Below are 23087 nucleotides of genomic sequence, written 5' to 3'. Positions count from 1 at the left end.
TCTTTGTCTTGCACCTAATTGGGTTATTTTCCAGAGGATCTTTGTGTTATGTACTTATGCATCCATTCAACTGGATAATACTAAATTATTTTAAAAAAATTTAATTTAAATTATTTTGTAATAAAATTAATGTGTTTGAAGTAAATTTTAAATAACATGAATTTACTTGAATTCTATTATTTGAAATTATTAATAAATAAATTAATTTTTCAATTAAATAATTAATTTAATTTAATTTAATTTTTTTTCTTTTTTTAGACTTTTCATGCAAAACACACAGAAATAGAACAGCTAGAAATGAACACTTGCCAACTGGGCTTACAAGTTCTAAACAAGAGTAACGCACCAATTGGGCCTATCGAGTGCTCATTGCAATTACAAGTTACTAAGGGGGGAAAAGGTATAATCAAATAATTTAGGGGTCAAATCACAAATAGTTACCAAATCCCAACCCAAAGCACGAAATTTTCAAAATTATGCCAAATACGCACAAAAACGTTTCCTTAGCCACCAGTCTTCAGTTACTAGGTTCTTCCACTGGGTAGAGACTAGAGAGAGGTTGAAGAAGAGATGTCGTGCCTGGCCTGCTTCGCCTCATGCTGTGCAACTATGACCTGTGGCCTCTGCACATCAGTGGCCTCGGGTGTATCCAGGAAATCCGCAAGACTCGCTTACTGTGGTCTCTTTGGTCTTTCTCTGATCGTTTCTTGGATTTTCAGAGAAGTTGCTGCTCCGCTCTTGGAGAAACTCCCTTGTGAGTCCCATTCTTCATTTTCATCTTTATTTTTTTATTTCAATTTCCCTTTTCTGCGTCAAATTTTGATTCTTTTAGCCCTAAATGTTTGTGGATTTTGGTAATTTCATTAAAAAAAAATCCTCATGCAAATTTTTATTTAGGTATTATGAGTACTGAATGCTTGTTGCAACAAATGTCTGACAATTTTGATCATTCGAAATCGTTGAAGATGTAAATTGGGTTTGTTTGTTTAAGCTGATTGGGATTGTTTACAATCAAGACGTTTTTTTATTTTTTTTGTTTAGCTTTAATTATTAAAGGTGTCGCATTTCGTTGTTTTCCCATTCCTTTTTATTCATTCTCGGGTTTTGAGCTTCTTTGGTTTTTCCTCTAATCTTCATGGTATTCTGGTTCTATCAGTTCTTATGGCTTTTAAATTTTGTGGTCGGTGTCCACTAGCTACCTAAATTGTTTTATCATGCGCTTCAAATTGGTTCTTGTTCAAGTTTGATCATAACTTAAAAAAAAAGTATTGATTAATATTCGGCTAGTTTTGCAATTTTGATTGTTGGATTGTTTAGCAGCAATGTGGTTATAAAGCGTAAAAATGAGAATATATGATTGTTGAAGGTTTAGCAATTTGACATTGTCAAAATAGATATTTAATCAATTTGTATTTTCAGCTGATAATTGATCAAATATTTTCCAGTGTTGAATTAGTGAAATGAAACTTATTGTTCAGTTAGAAGAATCTCATTTCATATATGTTTGCAGGGATAAAATCTTCTGATGCTCACTCAAAGGAATGGTATCAAATACAGGCAGTACTTCGCGTGAGCTTGGGCAATTTCTTATTTTTCGCAATATTTGCTCTAATAATGATTGGCGTGAAAGACCAAAATGATAGACGTGACTCTTGGCACCATGGTGGATGGATTGCAAAGATGGTGATCTGGCTTTTACTGGTTGTCCTCATGTTTTTCATGCCCAACGTCATTATCTCAATCTATGGTTAGTTAAGCTTCTTGGAATATTGATTTAGAGCAATCGTCATATTAAGTTGCTTAACCAGGCCTAGTACAGGAATCTGTGATCCTTAAATTGACATAACTGTTCGCTTAAGTAAGGATACTGTTTATTTGTTGGGCTGATTCTGGCCAATTCTTATTAAAAATCTGAATGGGTTGCAGTAAGTGGTTCAGAATACCCAAGTTGAACCAGAATATACATGCAAACGAATTACTTTCATTGGCAATCATATGTAGTTGCTTAACCAGGCAGGCCTAGTACAGGAATCTGTGTTCCTTGAATTGATGTAACTTTACGCATAAATAAGGATACTGTTTGTTTTTTGGGCTGATTTTGGCCAATTTTTATTAAACAATCTGAATGAATTGCTGTAAATGGCCCCAGAATACTAAATTTGAACAAGAATTTTTGTTTGAATGACTTACTTTCATTTTTTTTTTTAAAAAAAGGACTTTTCCATTGATGAAAAACTAATCTTTGTGGCCTGTGCAACTTTCATTACGAACATATTGGGTTTCCTGGATCCATCAACCATTGGAGGTCCTATAGGGATATTTCATAGGTTATATTTTATTACATTTGAATGAGAACAAGGGAAACAAGCATTGCTTAAGAAACTATACAATCTTTTACTCTTTTACTTCCCTTTTCTTCTGCAATGATACTTCTATTGGCCTATGATGTTATCTTTTTTTAGACCAATTTTGTAATGACTTAAGACTCAATTTTTTCCTGATATTTGATGCCAAATATCATAGTTGACCTACATAAACAAAAAATTACTTGCAGGAACTATATCAAAATTTGGAGCAGGGCTATTTTTGTTGGTTCAAGTGGTTATATTGCTAGACTTTACACACTCATGGAATGATGCATCGGTTGAGAAAGATGAACGGAAATGGTCGGCTCAAGTTCACTTCCCTTAAGCTTTCCTTTTATCACTATTGTTTGATTTCTAACCTTTGAATTGCTTGATTTTAGGTATATTGCTTTACTTGTTGTATCAGTTGCGTGCTACCTTGCAGCGTTCACATTTTCTGGCATTTTGTTTTTATGGTTCAACCCATCAGGGCATGACTGTGGCCTCAATGTCTTCTTCATTGTCATGACCATGATCATTGCATTTGCTTTTGCTATAATCGCATTACATCCCACGGTAATGATAAGATTGCGTTCTTCTATTCATTGCTTTTTCATTAAGCATAGCATATACAAATAGTAGTGTGATCTTATGAGCATAAAATATAAATTTACATGATTATATGAAGCATTTCTTTTTATTTATTTATTTACATTTATTAAGTGATAGTTTCATGACTTACTGTGTGATTGTGAATGGGAATTTCAAATAGGTTAATGGAAGCCTCTTGCCTGCTTCAGTGATTTCGGTGTATTGTGCTTATGTTTGCTACACGGGTCTCTCCAGTGAACCACGTGACTATGTGTGCAATGGTCTTCACAACAAAACAAAAGCAGTCTCCACAAGTACACTTGTGCTTGGGATGCTTACGACAGTTCTCTCAGTCCTATACTCTGCTGTTCGTGCTGGTTCTTCAACAACATTTCTATCACCACCATCTTCACCTAAGTCATCAGGTGATCTTCATAAATGCGAAAAAAAAAATCCAAGATCTAGCCTTTTTCCTTTTTATGTATTATGATGAGGGCAAAATGAACCCAAAAAAAAGCGTTTTCCTTCTTCGATCATTATTAAATGGAAGTCTGAGTCCTTGATCAAACAACTAGACATCTTATCAGTTGTCACCATTATTTATATATGCTGTCTGACTATCAAATTCTTTCTTCATGTTTCCTAACAAATGAAACATGCAACGGTAAGGTCTTAATGGTCTTTGATATACAGGCTTCCATAATTTTGCTCAGTTCCCCAAAACATGACACTTGAATATAATGATGACTTACTACTACTACATTCGTTGTTGATATTGCTTTTGTTGCAGTACATCTCTGAACAGGTATATGGAAGGATGCTTGAAAATGGTAAACAAGATGGGTTTCCACTTTTCACAGTGGTTCCCTTTCTTGCCCCGTGGATTACCTACCTACCCTAAATTGGTGATATATGAGTCATCTTGCACAGCATATGTTTGCTGGAAATTTATTAGTCACAGAAACGAGAGCCACTTTTTGGCTTTCAATCACTTCAAAATTTGGAGTTTGATATGGTGAGGAAGCAATGAGCTTTTGATTTCTCTAACCGCTCCAGAGATGTCTCCAAATGTAGTCTGTCTCTGACCAAGTTGACGGGATATGTTCCTGTATCTGCAAAGCTAGTGTTCGTCACTAAATGCAGAACATTAAGCTTGACATTCTAAATGTTTCTAATTCTTGTGTTGCAGCTGCAAAGAAACCTCTTCTCGAAGAAGAGTTGGAAGAAGGAAAAGAAAAGAAGGAAAAAGAAGCGCAGCCTGTTAGTTATTCGTATACATTCTTCCACCTGGTATTTGCCTTGGCCAGCATGTACTCAGCAATGCTTCTTTCGGGATGGACGAACTCATCCGAAAGCTCTGACCTGATTGACGTGGGGTGGATGTCAGTTTGGGTTCGGATATGCACTGAATGGGTCACTGCTGCACTCTATGTGTGGACCCTTTTAGCCCCATTGCTTTTCCCTGATCGTGAGTTCTTCTAGTATTCTTTATGACTTCATATTTCCAATGTCCTCAAACTGTTTCCGGAGTTGTTGCATGCCCGTGCGCTCTCTTTAGGTTGTTTGGAGGTACGGATTTGAACAAATTATATGTAAATAATTAAAAAAAAAAAAAACTAGTAGTAGCCGTTGTATGATATGAACTGAATTTATTTGTTTGTTTATTACAAATATTTGTAATCTTATTGTTTGACACTGATGTTAAGAAAAGTATATTTTTAAATATATAAATTAAAGAGTATTAAAAATTAATTTAAATTAAATTTAACATATTTTAATTATATAAATTTTAAAATAATAAAATAATATTTAGGATGGTATTTTTTTTAAAAAATATATTTTTAATTTTTAATTTAAATATTTTTATATGATTTTCTAATTAATGATTTATATAATATTTTATCGGTTATTCATTTTATTATCAATTAACAAATTTTAATCTTAATCATAAAATTGAAATGTTCTAGAATTATAGATTCATTTGATTTATGGTAATCCATTTCTTTATTTTCAAAAGATATTATTTTCCCAATTTTTCGTATACGTAACAATGTAACTGAAGAAAAGAATATTTCTTTGTTTAGCACATAAAAAAATAAGTATTTAATTGTTTCAAGCAAAACCTCCCACTCTCGCCGGCCGCGCGTTGTGTAGCGCCTTCGCTCACCACGACCGAGCTGCCAGAGAAAAATGAGACGCGTGTATATATTGTAAAAGGAAAAACCCGTTCCCGATATTGTGATTTCTCTGTTTAACATGCACCTACTCCTTTTCACCATGCCCTCTCCCTCTTCCTCCTCAAAACCCCTCAAATTCTCTTCTTCTTCCTCATCAAACCCTAACCCTAATTCAACTCCCTCTTCTTCTTCTTCTTCTTCTTCTTCCCTTCTGTGTAAACACTCTCCATCTGCCACCCTCGACATTCTAATTCTGATTCTGGTTCTTTTCTCTGGGATTTTCCTCTTAACTTCTTACTTTTCCTATATCTTTCGCTCCCTTTCCATTATCCTCTCTCACTCTTCCCCCCATCTTTCCGTCCATATCCCTCCCGTACCCTACATTTGCGGCTTTTTGGCGCTGTTCCTCCTTTCTATCCTTTTTGTTGAGTTCTGCTGCGGGCCCAGATCTCGCAAGTGCGAGAAGTCTGGATGCAAGGGGTTGAAGAAGGCGATGGAGTTCGATTTGCAGTTGCAGACGGAGGATCGTGTGAAATCCAGTGGGGCTAAGGAGATAGATAAGTTGCCATGGAAAGGTGGGAGTGAAGGGAATCCTGATTATGAGTGTCTGCGAGCTGAATTGCGGAAGATGGCTCCACCTAATGGGAGGGCTGTTTTGCTTTTCCGAGCGAGGTGTGGATGTCCTATCGCTAAATTGGAGGGCTGGGGTCTAAAGAAGGGTCGGCGCCATAAAAAGTGAGTTTGACTCCCCACTTCCTTTTTCTCCTTCTGTTTTTGGTATCTTTGATCGATTGAATTGGATTTGAATTTTGCGGAAATCAGTTGGTCTTTGTTTTTTTTTTTTTTTTTGTGTTTTTTTTAATCCTTCTTGTTTTCTGTTTGTAATTCCATTGATGTCTTAATTTGCTAGTGTGTATTATTAGATGCATGCATCGCTTTTTCATTTGGGTTTGCTGCGGTGAGGATTTTAGTTTCAGGTTGAAGTTATTTTCTGTATAATGAGCTTGGAATGGAAGCAATGTTTTGTGTTTGAACGTGCTGTTATTTTCCTTTTCCTCATCATCTAGCCTTCTATGTGATAATTTTCGCAGTTGCATTCAATACTAGCTTGCTGAATAATTTTTTGGCCAAACAAGTTCTGAAAACTACGTGTTGTGAAATCCTGTGCCAGTTTTGAAGTTTCTGTGAACTATACCATTCTAAAATCTTGGCTGCTGGAGATAGTGTTGCTTAGCGAAGCATTTTTATTCGGTGATTTGGTTTATTTTGTAATTGCGTGCAAAAGCATATACATATGTGCATATTAAATTTTGTAAAACATATAATCCATTGAACTTGTAAAATATTGCTTTCTTCATGTTTGTCACTGTTGAGATGATTATGTGATTTGCTATTCATCTTCTTGTTCAATGACGCATAGGAAAGATGTTTGCAGTTGTTTCCATTATTTTTGTATTTTGTTGTTTTGATTGTGGCTTTCCCTCTTTTCAATGATTCAAGAGGCCACTTGATCCTATGGTATGCCAAACTGCGCACTAGTGGCCATATATTTAAATTCTTGTAGGAAGGCAGCCCTAATGCTAATTGAATTTTATTCATTGTTTTGAGAGGGACCTTGAAAAGAAAATTTGAACATACAGTGGAGTTGTGGACAAGCAATGATATATTGGTTGAAATTGGGTGGACTCCACTAATTGTGATTATTTGTAATTAACAGTCAAAGTTCAGATGTTGATAACACAAGAATGGACTTTTGAACTTGGAGCTTGTTATTTCACCTTAACTGGACTGCAGATGAACTTCTTTGTTTATTCATGAGGATGGCAGCTATGCTTAAATGACATAGAAAGTTTAGTTCCAGAGAGTGATTCAAATACGAACACTAACAGGACAAAAACCTACAATTATTCTGATGCAGTATAAGAAGCTTAGTGTTTTATTTAGAAATTTTAATTATTATAAAATTAGGAAATTTAAAGGGTTTTTATTCTTTAGGAATTTTATTATTATTAGGCATATTATTTTCAAGTTTATCTTGTTTAGTATTCCTAATTAGAGTTTATTGGGTTTCTATTCCTAAATTGATGAGGGTTGTAAGCTCTATAGATTGTGCTAATTTTCTATTATTCAATAGCTTTTGATCATGATTATTATTGAGATAATAAAATTATCGAGAATTAGTTCTCTTTATCCTAAGGATTTGTTCCTTTCTTTATCCTTGTTCTTCTTTATTCTACATCATAGTCAGCCCAGGGGACATGTGGAATGTGCATGCTTTCTTGAATTGTTTTATTAGGATTGATTTTTGCATTTTTCTTACTTGCCTGTGGTCTCTGTGTGTGTGTGTGTGTGTGTGCGCGTGCACGCGTGCATGCACTTGTCTTGGATTTGCAAGAATGTATGAGGAATTGTGGCATAATGACCTGATAAAAAGAGACTTGCTGGAAGTAAAAAATTTTACTTTATTTTTAATTTTCAAATCATTTAACACCAGTTGATGGTCATAGATGGCGCACATGTTTTTGTGCATGTCTGTGAATATGTGCTGATGGGGATATGTTTAGGAGGTGTGTAGATATTTGTATCTGGACTTATTTAACTTGTAAATTGTGCATTTAACATACCTGTTATGGGGATTTTTTTTTTCATTCTTCTCTTTCTCAAAATGGAAAATTGCATGGTAATATGAAAAACAATGTATGCATAAGGGATAAAAGCCAACAATATTGACAAATTAAATGTTCTTATTAGTGACTGTTCGAGAACAACAATAACGTGCAAAATTTAGAACAAGCTCGCCTGCTGGAAAGGTATATTGCATTTTACACATTAAACAGAATCAATCTTGTGCTTGATATTCATTGAGAATAGTGGGCTGTTTGCCCAATTCAGATAGTGGAAGTGTTTAAAATTAAAGTCACAGTCCTCACCATAGGTTATGCTCCTTATTTTAACGTAATGGCGTATTTTTCTCACTTTTCATATGGTGTTAATTAATTAATTAGTAGTTTATTGCTAGTTTGAAGACACTCTCTTTCATCTTGCATGATTATATGCTTAAACCGTTATGTACTTTAATTGAGATGAAACTTTTAGTTATCTTGCACTTTTTATTTAGTCCTTATTCATGTTGTATTAGTTATCTGGTAATTATTTTCTCTCACTTTGTTACCTTCAATAAACAAGTTTCCTTCAGCACTTCTGTTTGGTAGGTATTCACTTCCTAGACTAATGGCTTCGTCTAGACATTTATGAGCAAATGGCTTTCTAACTTTTCATTATAAATGAACTTCCTTTACAACCTTTGATAAATATTCAAATCCTAGTTTAACGGTGGCGTCTAATTAGACATTTATATTCTGCTTTTACTTTATTCTCACTGCCTGAAATTAGTAAGTTTTATAGGTGCATCCTTATTGTCAAACTTGTATATTTTTAAGGTGAAACTTAATGGGCAAGTTAGATGCTGAAAGAGGTATTCACTATTCAGCATTCTCCTGGACCAGAGGAAAAAGGGATAAATTTCAATAACTGTCCTTGAACTTATATATTTGTAACACTACAGTCCTTTAACTTTAAAATATAACATAAAATCCCCTAAACTTTCAAATTTTATGCAGTAAAATCCTTTTGACTTTCAACTACTGATTTTTCAGTTAAAAACGGATGTAAATAACTCTCACATGACACTTAGTCAACATTTCTCTCTTCTCTCTTATACAAGGTGTAAAATTATTCTCTTTATGCATGAAAAATTATTCTGTCTATAGAGAGAAAAATGATTCAATTTACACATGGCTTGAGAGAGAAAAGAGAAATATTGACTAAGCTCCATGTTGGAATTGTTCAGATCAGCGTCTAACTGAAAAACTAGTAATTAGAGGTTAGAGGGATTTTACTGTGCAAAATTTGAAAGTTGATTAGATTTTATGTTACATTTTTAAGTTGAGGGACTGTAATGTTACAACTAGATAAGTTCAGGAACAATTGTCAAAATTTATCCGAGGAAAAAGTGACTTGGGAAGTTTTCTGCAATTGCTTTTAGAAAATTTTTTTGGGTCTTCTACCTTTTAAAAATTGTTATCTGAGCCTATTTCATATTCAAGAATTAGGGAACTTTCTATTTGATTACATGAAAAATTATTGGTTGTTTATACTGCTTTTAAGAGTACTAACATTGTATTTTGTTGCTGTGACAATAATTCTCAAATCTTGTGGCACTTGCAGGGCTTTGGCTAATGTGGCTGTTAATGGAGGAGATCATCGCTGATTGTGATGGTTTCATTGTCAAGGATCTATTTATATGTTTCTCCTATTTACTATCTAGTTCACCTTCCAGATTTGACTTCTCTCTTCTTCTCTAGAAGGGGTGTACTCTTCATCAGAACAAATTTTCTAATCCCATGGTCTGGAAGTTTCTGTATCTGCATTTCCTTGGGAGAAAGTTCTTGTCTCTAAAAGAATATACCAAACTCAATAGTGACTTCATCTCATTTCTGGAAGAATATACAAGTTTAATGGGAATAAATAAATAAATATTACATATGCCAAATAGATATTTGTTTGCTTAAATATTGGATTTGTTATTAGTCGTGCTCTTGTTTGTTTCATCCTTTATTTTTATACCCTGATGTACGTGGGATTAACTTTCTTTTCTAAAAATGTGGGTTTCTTTAATGCCTTAATGATCCTGACTGATGGCACTCATAATTGGCAAAAAAAAAAAAAAGCAATTCCTTTTTGTTTTATTTTTGGGGATGGGGGTGTGGGTATAGTTTGGGATATTTACTCAGGATAGGAAGAGCCTTTGTAGTAGTAGTCTTGGTCTTGGATACACCTGGGGATTTAGCATGTGATGATAAGTTGCAGTTGTCTGGTATATGATTGTTTAGGTTGGATATATTACGGATATGTGGTGGTTCCTATCTTTATATTTAATTTACTTAATGTGCTTTTACTGTTAAAAAAAATTTACTTAATATGCTTTAAGAAATATTTGTAAAAAGTAATCATTTAAATATAAAGAAAATAAATTAAAAAAACATAATTAAAAATAAAAATAAAAAATAAATATAAGATACCAATAAAATCTATTTCCTATATTTATATTTAATTTATTTAATATGCTTTAAGAAATATTTGTAAAAGGTATTCATTTAAATATAAAGAAAACAAATAAAAAAAATAAATATAATTAAAGATAAAAGTAAAAAATAAAAATAAGATAATTGTTCTTCTTTTTCTTCTAATATTTTAGTTATTAAAACATTATTTGATAAATCTGAGAAAAAAATCTTAGTTGGACATTATATATTATTTTTAATATTTGACATTGATTTATATACTATGTGATTATGATTATTAGTTTTTTTAATATTAATTAAGTTATAATTATTATCATAAATTTTTTATTATAATAAATTAAATTTAAATTTTTTTATAGTAGATAATGTTGAAAAAGTAAAAAAAATAATTTTATTGTTAAATATTTGATGTGATTCTCTTATTATAGGAAGTGGCAATAATATAAAAAGTCATAGGCAAAACAACATTAACCTCCTTTGTTATATTTATTTATTTTCTTAGGAAAAACTTTATTTTATATATATATATATATATATATATATATATATATATATATGTATTTTTTTTTAAGCAACTTTATTATATTTATTATTATTATATATACATTATTATATACTAATAATAATAATCATTAAAAACGGTGATTTTGATAGGGCTTATTTTTCCATGGTCCTATCACCCCGTGTAGTTTCCCTCCAAAATCCTTTAAAAATTCCGTTTGGAATCTCTGTTCTCATGGTCTCGTCTCATAATCTCGTCTTCCAAACCCAAACATCTTTTCCGCTTTCTCATCTCTTCTCCTTTTGTCTCACCAGCGTCCATTCTCAAATGGGTATCTACCTAAACTCTCCAAACCCCCTAATTTTCCCAGCAACAAGAAAACCCTCTTCTCCATCTCATTGCTTTCGTCAATCCCACACCATACCGGAAAGATCCCAATTACGAGCTTGTTTTGGTTTCGGCTCTAAAATCTTGCTCGACTCATTTGTCTATCTTTCAAGGCCAACAAATCCACTGCCTTGTTTTGAAATCCGGCCTTGATTCAAACGCTTTCATCCGCAACAGCTCGATTAACATGTACGCAAAATGTCGGTTTTTAGCTGATGCTAATTCCTTGTTTGAATTATCTGCCAGTTCGGATCCTGTGCCCTGTAATATAATGATTGCTGGGTATGTGAAATCTGGAAAATTAGGTGATTCCCGCAAGTTGTTTGAGGTAATGCCTACAAAAGGTTGTGTGTCGTACACTACTATGATCATGGGATTTGTCCAAAATGATTGCTGGATTGACGCGATTGAGCTTTATAAGCAGATGAGAAATGTGGGTGTTGTTCCTAATGAAGTGACTTTGGCAACTTTGTTCTCCGCTTTTTCACATCTAGGTGGGATTTGGGTTTGTAGAACGCTTCATGGATTGGTGATCAAGATGTTGTTTGATGGGTTTGTTCTTATTTCAACCAATTTGTTGCATATGTATTGTGTTTGTTCAAGTTTAGTTGAAGCGAGAGCTTTGTTTGATGAGATGCCTGAGATGAATATGGTTTCATGGAGTGTAATGTTAAATGCTTATTCAAAAGCCGGGTTTATTGATTTGGCTAAAGAGGTGTTTCAGAGGATCCCATATAAAGATGTGGTTTCGTGGGGTATTATAATTGATGGTTATGTTCGAGTAGGGAATTTAAGTGAAGCTTTCATGGTGTATCGATTGATAACATCTACAGGGTTGGGACCTAATGATGCTATGATGGTCGATTTGATTTCTGCATGTGGAAGAACAATGGCGATTGTCAAAGGTCAGCAATTACGCAGTACTATTGTGAAGATGGGTTTTGACTGTTATGATTTTATACAGGCAACTGTTACCCTTTTTTATGCAGCTTGTGGCATGCTCAGTGAGGCTTGTTTGCAATTGGAATCGGTAGTATTGCTTCTTGGAATGCTCTCATTTCAGGATTTATACAGAATAGAATGATTGATCAAGCGAGGCAATTGTTCAATGAGATGCCTGAGAGAGATGTTTTTTCATGGAGCACAATAATGTCTGGTTACACACAGAACGAGCAACCTAATTTGGCATTGGAACTATTCCATGGGATGGTAGCTAGTGGGATCCAACTGAATGAAGTAACAATGGTGACTGTTCTTTCTGCAATTGCTACTTTAGGCACATTAAAAGAAAGAAGATGGGCCCATGAATATGTGCGTGGTAACTCCATCCCTATTAGTGACAATTTAAGTGCTGCAATAATTGACATGTATGCCAAATGTGGGAGCATCAACACTGCCTTAGAGGTGTTCTACGAAGTCAGAGATTCTGCATCTACCGTTTTTCCATGGAATGCAATTATATGTGGGTTGGCCATGCATGGACATGCAAAGTTGTCTCTTCAAATACTTTCAGACTTGGAAAGGCGCCATATCAAGCTTCATGCAATCACATTCATTGGAGTCCTCAGTGCATGTTGCCATGCTGGGTTCGTAGAGCTAGGGGAAAAGATATTTTACGAGCATGAAGAGTGTACATAATATCAATCCGGATATCAAGCAGTATGGTTGTATGGTGGATCTCTTGGGTAGAGCAGGGCGTCTGGAAGAAGCTGAGGAAATGATAAGGAGCATGCCCGTGAGGGCAGATGTTGTGATATGGGGCACATTGTTAGCAGCATGCAGAACTCATGGGAATGTGGATGTGGGAGAAAGGGCTGCTGAAATTTTGGCAAGATTGGAACCATCTCATGGGGCAAGCAGAGTTCTTTTATCCAGCATATATGCAGATGCAGGGAAGTGGGAGGATGCATTTTTAGTAAGAAGAGCTATCCAAATTCATAAAATGCAGAGGTTGCCAGGTTATAGTGGTGTTACATGATAAGAAAAGGAATCCTTGTGAACATGAATGTTTCAATCTAGTTTTGGATGAAGACTGCATTCTTTTTTACCATAACAACTTATAGATGACAGCTTCTAGCTATTATTCTAACATGCTAGAGCAACATATTTCTAACATGGTATGACAACATGAAATTGTACATCATCTTGAAGAAGTTAGTTTTTTACTTCTCTTTTTCTTAATTTAACCAGTGTGAGATTTGCACAAAACTGCAATTGAATTATTTCTAGGTGGGGTTAATGAAGGGAATCCAATGTTAATCTGAAGGTCAACAGAGCTACTATCATGATTTTATTAATATGTTATTCTTTTCAATCTACAAAACAGGCTTTGTTATTGCACCCCTTCCCTCTGGCTTTTGATCTTGCGCGCAATATTGATAGTATAGGATACTAAACCCGTTAAATTAATAAACTTAAGTGCGTGTGCGAGCGTTGTAGAGACGCAATTAGATCAATTTTATACACCTGAAGTACCCTTCTAGATGTCCAGCTCTTTTCTATGTACGTGATTCAATTTATTCTTCCTGCCGGATTTCAGGCTTCATGGCTTAAAGACCTTTTGTTGCATAACAAGCCCCTCTTTACGAAGAGGTCAAAATCTTACATTTGTACGGACTACAATTATAAAAGTTTGTTACTGCACAAAATTCCAGCAAGCTAATTTACAGCTACATGTAGTAAAACTGCTAACCTAGACAAGTTAAAAATGGAATTGGAGAAAGAATTGGAAATCATTGTTCCTCAATTATCAGTTCAGCGGCTGCACCCATTGTCTCAACACCTCCAATTCCCAGCAAAGCCAGGGCAAGCTCCTCCTCCTTCCACTGCCTCAACCCCTTGCTTAGTCTCTTCAGAACATCTGCATCCACCTCCAGCACCCAAGAAGGTGTGCAACCTACCATTAGGCTCACAAACCCCGTAATATATGAACTCCAAGTTGCCCAGTCACAACCAAGTGATATCCTTCCATCAAGTGCGCTTGCTAGAAATTCCATGTGTGCAGCAAGGACTTTAGGACGCCACTTCGATGCTGATGATGATGAGTCAACTCCCCAAGCAAAAGTTCCACAAAGTACAGCAAAATAAGCAAGCGCATATCCCTGAAGCATGGCAACCATCCCTTCAGGTCCTTCTTCCTGGTCACACATGTGAACAGCAATAAACCAAGAAGGCAAAGTTTCTTTGAACAATGACTGAACCAAACCTACACCACCAGATAACCATACTAAAGAAGCTCCCAGAGAAGCAGCGAGTTTCACCCAAGTCATTGCTGCAGTGAGGGAAACCTGTCCACATCTCAGTCCATTCTTTGTTCTCTTTAAGTTCTGTGATTTTTCTCTAGCAAGTCCACTGCAAGCTATTTCTCTCACTGAATGCAATATGAGAGAGATAATTTCTTCGGTAATGAACACAATTTCTCTAATGGATCGGTGAACACGCAAATAAAGAATTCCAGGGGCAACAGGAGAAATCCCACCATGAAAATGAGAACCAAATCCATGGCCAAGAAGTGCTCCGACACCACCATTGCTTGAGATAGCTGTGGGACCAACACCGAGTGTAGCAGTGAAGCAGCTTTTAAGAAGCTGAAATACTGCATCACTGTTGTTGAGGAAGACAGTACGAGATGCAGAAAACACAAGAAAGTCAAACCAGCGCTTTGCCTTTTGGGTCCATAATGAAGCCACAATTGGCATGCAAGGCCAAGGGCAACCTGCTGCAAGCGACTCCAGTGCTGGACCAGCCAAATTGAGAAATCGTTCTGAGGTTTTGTCAATTTTATAAGTTATGGTGAGGCTCACAAAAGCAGCCAGAGGCAAAGGAAGTGTGTCTGGAGAGCTCCCTGTTGTGGAAATGATGCCTTAGTGAAATTATCAAAGAAACCTATTGTATATGAATAAAACATGAGAGATTTTAAGATGTCATTTTCATTTCCAATAATAATTTATATACCAACTGTGACCATATAAAGTGGGAAGTAAAGGAGCATGAGTTGATTCCAGAAAAAAGTTTAAATAACTATGTAAATCATGATTATGACTAGAAATATGTTGCTTCTAACTCTGGACATCACTACTTTGAACTATTTGTATATGCCAGATAAGCCCCTGTAGACAGTTGTGTCTTGGCCCCACCCTTTCATTTCATTTTTCTGGACATGCAAACTATTCAAAATAATGTAATGGCAGCAAAATGATACCTGCAGCAAGGCTTGGGATATCAACACCGGTAGCAGCCAAGATTTTCTTGATCTTTTCCTCAACATTGGACAAATTTGCTGCAGGACTTGGCCAATCTGTACCATTCATATATACTGGCTTCCAAACGCCTCGACTTACTTCAGCTGAGAAGTAGCTCACAATGGTTGCCAAAGATGCAGGAAGAAAGTCAGCTAAATCTTTAAGCCCTGTGAGTTCAAAAAATTTCAGGTTATAATAGCACAGTTCACAAGAGCTATAAGAAACAGTAGCTTACTTTCACCATGACTGGGGGATTTATCAACAAACAAAAGTAGATACACAAATAATGGTCATTCATAAAATCTAAACTACAAGCTACCGTCAACAACATAGGGCAGTATTGCCAAAAGTCATCAGATTGTTAGGCATAGCTTTTCAGAATAGCAGGTCTACAAATTGTCAGTTTGTCCAAATAAGCCAGTCTACAAAGATGAAATCAGAGAGACACACCAGACTGACCTGTAGCCAATTCACGTGGAGAAAGCCTTCCATGAGCACATGCTGTCAATGCTGCATCAACCACAAAAGGAACAGCCTCCAAGATATCCCAGGCAGGCAATTTAGGCCTTAGAGAAGAATCCTTATTTACTGATCCAGATGAACAACTACTTCCAGAAGTAATAGTTAAAGATTGGCTTTGGCTTCCTTTATTAATATTTCTGAACATCATGTTAAGAAGCACATTGACAATCTGATGAACAGGAGTTCCAGAAACAAGACCAGAGAGGGTAGAAGCTATGCATTTTTTATGCTGCCGATACCAGACTTTCAATTTTGGAAATGAGTCCATAAATATTGGTTGTAGAGATGCTGAAGTTGCAACTGCAGAGAGTCTCCTTTTGTTTCGATCCTTGTGGGCATTTCCAGAAGAGACTAAGTGGGAGTTTCGGACTGATAGGAGGTATTCTGGAGTTAGCTGGGATCCCACTGTGGGTACATCTCCGACTCCATGTTCAAGAGGAGGATGATTAAACCTCCATAGCTTCAAAAGAAGGGCAAATGCATTTGAAAACACAGCATGGGCAGAGATTTCTTCCCCTGTGGGCAGATTCCAAGAGACATCTGGCACACACGACCCAAAAACCTCACATATTGGCATCAATGAGCATGCAAGTTGCGGAACCTGGCAAGAAAAGTAATTAAAAAAAAAGAATTAGTTATGGATGAAATCAATGTCCCATTTACTAATAAACCCCCTCCCTGAAACGAAAACCCATTTAACAAACAACACAAAAGATAGAAACAATAAGGTCCTACATAACACAAAAGATAAGGACCTTAATTTGGTCCAAGACCCAGCCAAAATCATTTGATGTTTAATTCTTGAATAAGTATACCAGTCTTGACAGCACAGGTTGTTACACTATCAATTGCTGCTTTTTCACTATGAAGTATGAATCCAACCTTTTTTTCAATTTCATCAGTATGCTCCATTCAGAACCAAGGAAGTTGCTTGAGCTAATTGATAAAATAAAGCTGTATTGTAAGAAAATGGGCCAACATATTCTCGTCTTAATTCCTTTTAACAGTAAGACTCTCATCAAAGCATAAGCTTTCATGTTTCATGTCATATCTTCAACTAATGATCTTTAACCTTCCTCTTACAGCAAAATAATTTCTACCTGAAGTGCTGAAGATGTTTGGATAAGTAAAAGGGAATCATACCAAGCCATGTAGTGAGAATATCTGAACACAATCAACAGAAGCTAGTCCAACGATAAGAACATTGAGGATTGGAGCATAGCTTATCAAATGGCTGTCAATCCCAGAATAATCCACAGGAACTGAAGGAGACAATAATCTAGTAATGAAATGAACAGCATGTTCCTGCAAAAAATTTAGATGTTAAAATATTTATAATAGTTGATTTTTCAACTTTCATCCCCCAAAATATAATAAATTTAAAGAAAAATTTTGAGAGCAAAACTGCAAAACCGTTCATTACAAAATTATTTTCCAGTGCAAAAAAGTATTGCCTTGCATAGTAAAGCAACTGGATTCAAAAGTATCCATTCTGTTGAAAATATCTACCTCATTACCTGTATGTTCCAACCACGAAGAAGAGAAGCCCCACAAAGAATTGTAGCAGCAGATATCTTCTCATCATCCAACCCGTGGACAGCAAGCTCATATACTTTCTCAAGCTCTGCTAAACTTCCATCAAATCCATGAGCTTAAAATTCAGTTGCTTTACCCTTGGTTAGTTTACAAAAAAGAGCATCTGATATACCTGACTTCAGGAAAGAAAAAGGAAAAACTGAAGACCAGGCCAAAATCAAAGAAATTAGATGACAACTAATATTTATTAAGGCAGACAACACCCTTGGGTTTCTGTATGTTGCAGCCAGTGATCATAAACTTAAAGGCATTGGAACATTAACAACCAAAAGAATAATCAATTCTGTCACAAGCTTTTTTTATAGTAGATATTTATCAATCGATTTCATAAGTGGAATGTCCTGCCTGAATTTTGAATTGAGCATGTTGTTTGCAAGCTTAGGATTTTGAATTCACCAACGTTGCTAAGGCCTTCTATCATATTGAAATGGTGAAACAATACTACCGTCCCAACTATTAGAAAGCTTTGAAAAAAAAACATGTTCCAGAATAAAATTGAAGAGCATAAAAATAGTAATACAAAGTTGCCATCTGAAACTAAATCTTGAAGGACATAGCAAAAGTTAATGAGAACTTTGTTGCCACAGGACCACCTTAAAATAGGAATGATCCCATAGAAACAAAAACATATCTTTGAGGAAATAAAGTTTAACCAACCAAAATATAGGGTAGATTAATTAACTACATAACTACCTTGAGGCAGGAATTGAAACCAGGGCACTGATCATTACTGGGGTAAGTGGGGCCCCCTTCATGAGGGATGACCAACCAGGCACCTGGGCTGGCACACTATGAGTTATCTGGTTGATGCATCCATTCACATACCCTGGCCAGAAATACGCTGATGTGTCCAATAGATGTCTGGCAATACAAGCTTCAATGATCAGATGGCGCATGTTTCCAGCTGAAAGAATTAGCATACAGCTATACTAAGAAACGTCACAAGAATGTTGAAAAACTTCGCGTTCATGGAGCACAAAAGCAGACTCAAAAAATATAAAATCAAATTGAAGTTTTTTTTTCTTTGCAAAATCCATCATGATGAATGAGAACTGGAAATAACTTACAACAATTGATTGGCATGTCATTCATGTTGATACACTCGAAGTTTGCACTCCCAACATTGATTCCTGAAATGAACAACATGGCTTTCGCAGCAGCTTGGTTGGCTGCTGAAACAACAGATTGAGGTGGACTCAGCAAGCCTTGGTAATCACCCAGTAACTGTAAGCTGGAGACCAAATCATTGTGGCACTTTCCAGGAACCTTTTTATCCTTCCATTGATTTGTGGAACCCCAATCTGATTCATCAACAGGCACATTTTCCTCTTCCTCAATAAGATCAGCAACCACAAGAGGTATGATGGATAGTAATATGCATAAGCAAGTGTCCAGGCGAGGAATAGGGCCCTCAATAGGATCCCTTTCCTGAAAATTAACTATAAATGAGCTACAGAAATAAGTTCTTGAATTGAATAAGATGCTCTTGAAAACCTAAGAAATAATATTAATTTTTTCCACATAACAACTATGAAGCCTCTAGTTGAACAGATACTGAATTCAACTACAAAGGCATTCAACCAAGCAAAGCCACCCAAAAAAAAAAAAAAAAAAAAAAAACAATTTGAGACCACATAACATACAAGGACTCAAGGAATTCCAACTTGAATGCTATAATAAACATCGTATACTTTTAAGTTCCTAAAAATATTTCCTTGGTTCTCAAAATTATGTGTGTGCTTGTGCCTATTTCATTCCTTTTAAAGTACTAGACAATGAGAATTTTTAAGTTAAAACATAACAAATTCTAACCCTTTGAACGAGACGGAGAGCGGCAATCCAAAGACCTAAAAAGGTGTCATGCCATGTGGTGCTGTTTATTGCTTGAAGGGTTTTAGTTAAACCTGCAAAACATGAAATATTTATTTTGAAGAACTGAAATTACATTACATTCCAATGAAAAGAATATCTTGAGGATAAAGGGAAACTTAGCTTTACCAGTTATGATTTCAATGGCACTTGTTGCATTAACCTGATACCCATCCATGGCATCTTCTAACGCAAGATCAAGAGGAAGCCAAAAAGCAGAACGACTAGCTCCATGACAAAGACCTGCAGAAGACACTAAAGATCCTAAACCCATAACTGCATGAAACTTTTGTAGTGAGCTTGTTTTTGATTCTTGAGTCAATACTAAATGATTTTCTGAAGTCAACTGCAGAAGATCCTCAGAAGTTAAAGTTTTTGAATTTCTTAATGCTGATGAATTTGCTCCAAGAAGTCGTAATCGTTGAATGAATCTTACCCAATGTGTGGGCCTAAAAAAGCAGCAAGACAGTGTAAGAGGAAAATTTCAAATTTGAAACAAGGTGCAAACAGTAAATCAATTACAGTACTCATGAAGCAACATTATGACTATGGTTTATTAGACTTTACAACCATAGAATTAGGGGAATCTGTTTAAGGTCAATAAAAAACACTTGCAATCCAATGTCAGGTAAGAACAAACATGAAAAGTAGATTTATCATTCAGTGTGCTTTATCTGGAAGCCAATTACAGTTGAATGTACAATTTTCAAGAAGCAATTGTTACAGGGTAAAAATATACATACAAATTCTGTCGCGCCAAATAAAGAATCCTTGAAGTCAATTTATTTTTTAGAAATAGACCAATTATCTCAATAGCCATTTCTGTATTTAGTTTTTGTAATTTCTCATGATGTTCAGCCCTCTTCTCATCATAATTTTCATGACCATCTATTTCCATTTCTTGAAGTTTTGTTGCCCATCCGGACTTCTTCTCTGGGGTAAGTTCCAGCAACCCTTCATCATCCAATGATGCATCTAACAACAGCCACACAATTGAATAGATAAACTCAACCATGAGAATCCCAGGATCACTAGCTTGCAGACCAAAATTCTGGGATAAATGGAGAACAGCATCTATCGATTTCATGACCCTGTATAAAGAAGACGGAGAAAAATAATAAAACGTGAAAACTAATCCTAATAAAATAAATAAATAAATAAAAACAATGGTCACTTTAATCTTAGTTAGAACCAGCATCCAGTTTAGCATTTGGCAATAATAGTGCAACTACAATATACAAAAAACAATTTCAACCAACTGAACACAATTTTCTTGATATGTGAATCTAGAATGCAAAAACTTTTTCAATTGAACATATTGCACTTGTGATAAAATATGGAACTCAAAAGTAACTGTGGCATGCAACAAGCAATATTGTCAAGAGTAAGCAAGCATCTTAGTTTATGCTACCTTGGGAATTTTCAATACTCTCTTCTTTGAAGTTTGGACATATTTTCATTTGTAAGCTATTTTCTAATTTTTATGCAAACCACAGCTTCATGAAGCATGAAGCATAAACAAGAATTCTTCATTCTCTAGACTTAATAATATATTCAAAAGGTGAAAACAATGTAATTCACTAGCTGTTCATTGTGGGCTTTAAAGCAATTAAGTAGAATCTGAACAGTACTAACAGAACAAAGCAAGCAAAGCATAAATGAGTCTGCAGTCTCCTATAGCACACCAGGAAAAATTTAGAACTCACTTTAAATAATGTGGAGCATTAGTTTGACTTTTCAGCGAAAATGCATGTCTCTTAAGAAGTTCCATAAAAAGCCTATACGCCGCCGGTTGGGAACGCCGACATGGTATGACCCTGTGGAAAGAAATATTATCAGGAATGCCAGCATGAGATTGCATACTATCAATTTTCCTAAGCAGAAAATAAAGCCCTGAAATCTCATAAAACAACTCAGTAATTTAACAGGATCCAGGGGATTCCAAAATGAAACCTACAAATACTAATTCAAGTTATGTAGCACTTTCCAGTCAAAGAATAAACAAATGACTACGTAACAGTGAAATATTGAAAGAAAGATTGTAATTGTTTGTCAGTCCTAAATCAGAGGAATAACATGCAATGTGGCAGATAGATGAAAGAAAATATACATTGTGAGCATAGAAATGAAAAGTATAGCACAAACAAATCTGCAAGAAAATAACACCGCAATTTGGCTCAAGGACATTTAGGACAATAAAATCAAAATCTTTCAATTTGTGATATCAAATTCCTCCGTTTACAAATCAAATAAAAAGGGAGGGGAGAGCGAGAGAGAGAGAGAGAGAGAGTCCAGTGAACAAGCCTAATGATTCTTGACTTAGTTGGGTTGACTTCTGGCAACCAAATATTGTAAAAAAGTACTAGACCAAAAACTCCATCTTCCTGTTTCAATTCCTTCAATTTTTCTGTGACTTATGAGGATAAACAAATAGAGAATTGACAAGACAAACAAACGTCAAACTTAATATAATTTACAAGCAGGAAAAAACAACGCAATCGTCAATGGAGAAAGCTACATGACCCAATGCTGATATGTATTCGGTAACCTACACAAAAGCAACGCCTTTTTTTTTTTTGTTCCATTCGTAAAAATGGTAAAAGGTAAATAAAAGAACATTGACTCTAAGCTGCTCATTGGTGCTTAACACAACAATCTGGATTAGCTAAAAGTTTCACTTTTCAGATACAAGTCCAGCTAAAAATCATAAGAAAAAAGAAAAGCTAAAAAGTACCAAAATTACGAACTTGATCTGCACTTAATCAACAAAGAACCAAGAAAAGCAAACCCACCAAAGTAATAATCTTGAAGGCATCAAAAGGAATACCAAAAAAACCAACCTGTCAGAAAGAAGAGCAAGAACCATCAAAGGAGGCAAAATCTTCAACACCAAGGCCTTCTCCAGAAACTTCCAGAGAATGGGCACATTATTATCCCAACAAATGTAAGACACCAACACCTCTGCGAGCTCCGGAGAGGGTAAAAGGATTCCATTGGAGCTTAAATTTGATGGCAACTGCAGAGCCCAGAGCAAAGGATCACTGCCCTTTTCTTGGGCCACCTTGGTTATCTGTATAACACAATCCCAGACGCTGTTTTCAATGGAAACGGCCATTTCTGGCCTAGATATCAAGCGTTTGTTTCAGTTAAGACAGAAACTGGGAGTGGTATGGAACAGAACAGAGTGGGGTGGCCTTGAAATGGGGGTTGTTCTATGACTTTAAAAGTACACAATGGGTTAAAAAAATGGAGAAATGAAGGAGAGTGAGGGGTAGTACTGGGAACATAATATGAATTTTTTGGGCACCAAATATGCAAAAGAGCTGAAAAGCAAACAACTGAATTTGTAATTTCAATGGTAGAAAGAGAGCCTCATAAGAGGAGCCTCACATGATCTAAAACAAACTGCTTTTCACCTTTCAGTTGAAACCATGGCGGCAAATTGGTCATTTTACTAATGGATCTTCCATTTTCAAGATATTTGTTTTTTAATGATATTTATGTCTAAATTTTGCATTATTCATAATGCAATCAAACTCACCAATGAATTTTACTTCAACTATCCTTAAAATCGTCAAACAGTAAAATGTCTAATTTAATCTCTAATTAAAATTAAATGAATTAAAAAATATATAAAATAATCATACTTCCAAATTAATGATGCTAAAATAATATGATTTTTCATATAATGTAATGTAACATGTGAGTTAACTCGATAATTACAAAGTAAAACTTTGTTAATGATAATTAGAAAAGTTGTATTAGCGTTGAAA

At 35.3% G+C, this 23087-nt stretch overlaps 3 protein-coding genes and 1 pseudogene across 4 annotated transcripts; 3 read left to right on the top strand and 1 right to left on the bottom strand.

The window, feature by feature from the left end:
• The first annotated feature begins 485 nt into the window (after positions 1 to 485).
• LOC110644804 (uncharacterized) lies at positions 486 to 4629 on the top strand. Its single transcript, XM_058145044.1, has 6 exons — positions 486 to 754; positions 1511 to 1747; positions 2555 to 2666; positions 2747 to 2921; positions 3118 to 3361; positions 4126 to 4629. The coding sequence occupies exons 1-6, from the start codon at positions 571 to 573 to the stop codon at positions 4416 to 4418; spliced, it is 1245 nt and encodes a 414-aa protein (XP_058001027.1). The 5' UTR covers positions 486 to 570; the 3' UTR covers positions 4419 to 4629.
• A 207-nt stretch (positions 4630 to 4836) lies between these two features.
• LOC110644805 (uncharacterized protein At5g19025) lies at positions 4837 to 9685 on the top strand. Of its 2 annotated transcripts, XM_021797750.2 has the most exons (3): positions 4837 to 5848; positions 7865 to 7923; positions 9341 to 9685. In XM_021797750.2, the coding sequence occupies exons 1-2, from the start codon at positions 5193 to 5195 to the stop codon at positions 7899 to 7901; spliced, it is 693 nt and encodes a 230-aa protein (XP_021653442.2). In that variant the 5' UTR covers positions 4837 to 5192; the 3' UTR covers positions 7902 to 7923; positions 9341 to 9685. The 2 variants fall into 2 exon arrangements, with proteins under 2 accessions (XP_021653442.2, XP_021653441.2); XM_021797749.2 differs by lacking the exon at positions 7865 to 7923 and having other exon boundaries at positions 4848 to 5848.
• Positions 9686 to 11063: 1378 nt separating this feature from the next.
• LOC110640838 (pentatricopeptide repeat-containing protein At5g19020, mitochondrial-like) lies at positions 11064 to 13426 on the top strand (annotated as a pseudogene).
• Positions 13427 to 13631: 205 nt separating this feature from the next.
• On the bottom strand, positions 13632 to 22774 carry LOC110640844 (mediator of RNA polymerase II transcription subunit 33A). Its single transcript, XM_058145043.1, has 12 exons — positions 22155 to 22774; positions 21021 to 21131; positions 20058 to 20405; positions 19444 to 19763; positions 19258 to 19349; positions 18513 to 18873; positions 18139 to 18349; positions 17367 to 17481; positions 16993 to 17154; positions 15787 to 16450; positions 15288 to 15494; positions 13632 to 14930 (listed from the first exon to the last, which is right to left on the bottom strand). The coding sequence occupies exons 1-12, from the start codon at positions 22427 to 22429 to the stop codon at positions 13819 to 13821; spliced, it is 3978 nt and encodes a 1325-aa protein (XP_058001026.1). The 5' UTR covers positions 22430 to 22774; the 3' UTR covers positions 13632 to 13818.
• Positions 22775 to 23087: the final 313 nt, after the last annotated feature.

The sequence above is a fragment of the Hevea brasiliensis genome, chromosome 4 (assembly GCF_030052815.1).
Source record: "Hevea brasiliensis isolate MT/VB/25A 57/8 chromosome 4, ASM3005281v1, whole genome shotgun sequence".
NCBI lineage: Eukaryota > Viridiplantae > Streptophyta > Magnoliopsida > Malpighiales > Euphorbiaceae > Hevea > Hevea brasiliensis.
The sequence above is the reverse complement of the archived record's forward strand: the minus strand, read 5'-3'. Positions and strand labels throughout refer to the sequence as shown.